The following is a 2,630-nucleotide window of genomic DNA, read 5'->3' on the forward strand; positions in this document are numbered from 1 at the left end:
TCCCTGCCCGGAATAGTAAGGGGGAAAGGCTGCTGCTTTATATCGGGATCATTGACATTCTGCAATCTTACAGGTGAGAAACATAAGAATCCAAATTAGGGGGCAAAGTGGATGTAGATAAGCCCTCGTTTCTCTTGAAGATGGGTTTGTCACTAAACTCTTACTGATCCAAGAGCAGCGAGTTACAATCTGGCTGCTTATCTCATTGGGTGTCAAGCAGTGATTATTTTCTTGATCTTTGCCTGTCTTTTGACTTCTTTACCCCACCACCTTCCCAAACATAACATGCACGTCTGTGGAAAGCTGAGTCAGTTCTGGGAAGCACCAGGGTAAAATATACCATTTGTCTGACTCTCTGGAAAACCTGTGAGGTGAGTCATACTTCACATTGGGTTACAGCAGGAAACATGTTCCCCTTTTCCATGACCCACAGAGGGTCACTGTGTTCTGTGAAAACTATTAATTGGTCCGTGGAACTAAGAGGCAGCGAAGTGATGGTGAGGGAAGCACTAGAAATATAGGGTGTCCAAAAATATATATATACACATATTTTGAATAATTATAAAGGCAGTGTTTATTAAAGTACATTTCATTTTCAAAATTGAGCTATCAGCTGTTAAAGTGTACATACATTTTTGGGGGGACACCATGTACAAGACCCCAATTTTGCTCCTGTAAGGTTTCAGGTACTAAAAAGGACTGGACAGTGCTTGGTTTGCAGATTCAGAATATTATCCAATTTTAACTCCTCTCTCAGAGGCTTGCCCATCTATTCTTCTAGCTGTTCTTTTACAATAAATATTCTTGTCCCTTTCTCTATTAACTACCCTTTCTCTTGGGAAAATTGACCTACCTAGAAACATCTTTGCTCTCTATACTGAGTAAGTACTACTGTGTCTATTCTTTGGAAAGCCAGTATATTAGTGGGAGTGCTTCCAATAAATATTCTTGTCCCTTTCTCTATTAACTACCCTTTCTCTTGGGAAAATTGACCTACCTAGAAACATCTTTGCTCTCTATACTGAGTAAGTACTACTGTGTCTATTCTTTGGAAAGCCAGTATATTAGTGGGAGTGCTTCCCCAGCCTCTGTCTTTTTAAGTTTTTCTATTGCCATTGACTCTTAACTCCCTAAAATAAAAAAGTATAAGGTTATGTATACATAATACACATTTTCTTTGGCAGGTTTGTTAAGAAGTTGGAACACTCTTGGAAAGCACTGGTACATGATGGGGTGAGTAGCAATTAGCTAAAGGCTCTCCCTCTGCCTCCCTCACTTCTGATTCGCCCCCCACAGTTTCTTATTATCTCATTTTATTTGTGGGTCTTACCCTTCTACTAGGGTCTCAGCCTAGGGAAAGTGGCCCTTGGACTAGAGGTTCTTTTTCTGGACCTCCTCCATCTCTTAACTCTGCAGCCATCTCTTCTGTTCTGCAGGACACTGTATCGGTGCATCGCCCAGGCTTCTACGCTGAACGGTTCCAGCGCTTCATGTGCAACACAGTGTTCAAGAAGATCCCCTGTAAGTGGCTTCTACCAGATGAACCCCCAGTGGCTCCCTTCAAGAGATGAGGGGCAGGACACCTCTGTCAGGGAACTGCCAAAGCCAGAGGCTTCTCCTGCTCTACCCACATTCCATGATAGCTGCTGCCTGTCTTTGTCAGTCACTCTGTCTGTTCCAGTCGTTTCCAAGTTGCTCGCTGCTTTCCCCCTGGCTCTCCCTACATGTGTCATTGAGGTGAGGGGCATTTTTGGGGGAAATTGGCGGGATTTCAAAAAATATGTAGTGTGGGTGTAGGATCCATGTCACAGGCCGAGATAGGCAGAGTCAAACTTTTATGGACAGAATTAGGCAAGGATATTACCAGTGTTCTATTTTCTGTTTATAAATTTAACGCCAAGGAGTTCTCAGACTGTGTTCAAACGGCTGAAGCATTTACTGATGTCGCTTAGCGGGTGTTCTTATTTTCTTCCCTCAACTTTTTTGATAGGAAAGTACCAAAGTTCCTCTTTCCAAACCTTTCATGCTGCTGCCACTGATAAATTCCACCTCCTCCTTCCCATCTCCTCAGTGAGTCAGAGGACCTAGTCTGCCACACAATCTTAAGAAATATGGGAAAATCTTTTTACAGTCTTCTCAAAGGGATGTATAAACAAGTGTGTAACGTGTTGTCATAGTGCCGTGTGCATAAGTACTTCAAGGATATAGTGAAAGGGTCATCTTTGTCAGCTTTAACTGAAGGGTACTATTAAAGAATGGCGCATGGAATAGAGCAGCTGTCGCCAACCTTTGGACCTCATGGACCACCAGTGGTCCATGGACCACCGGTTGGCGACCACTGGAATAGAGAACATCTCATCAGGTGGAAGCTAAGCCATTGAGGTCGCTTGTAGGAGCGGGTGAGAGATGTATGTGTCTCCTTTTTCTAGGTTCCCCTCTTGTTTCCAAAGTGAAGTGAACTGAGATGCCCCTTCCTCTAAAAAGTAGTTCGTAGAGCCCGTCTTTGTTGATATTAACCCTTCTTCCTGCTTTGCAGAAAATTAACTTTGTGTTTGTGTTGGGGGTGCTAGCAGTTTGTACCTTGTCTTGGTGATGGTTTCTGAGGGGGTGCTAAGTAGGCTCTCTCTTTC

The 2,630-nt window shown here is 43.4% G+C and overlaps 1 protein-coding gene across 1 annotated transcript in view; it reads left to right on the top strand.

The window, feature by feature from the left end:
- PIP5K1A (phosphatidylinositol-4-phosphate 5-kinase, type I, alpha) overlaps nt 1-2,630 on the top strand; it is a 37,108-nt gene that overhangs the window by 28,100 nt on the left and 6,378 nt on the right. Inside the window, exons 11-13 of the mRNA XM_015558689.1 lie at nt 1-73; nt 1,185-1,233; nt 1,437-1,568. Of these exons, the coding sequence (XP_015414175.1) occupies nt 1-73; nt 1,185-1,233; nt 1,437-1,568 (254 nt within the window). The remainder of the gene's footprint in view (nt 74-1,184; nt 1,234-1,436; nt 1,569-2,630) is intronic.

The sequence above is a fragment of the Myotis davidii genome, unplaced genomic scaffold (genome assembly GCF_000327345.1).
Source record: "Myotis davidii unplaced genomic scaffold, ASM32734v1 scaffold653, whole genome shotgun sequence".
NCBI lineage: Eukaryota > Metazoa > Chordata > Mammalia > Chiroptera > Vespertilionidae > Myotis > Myotis davidii.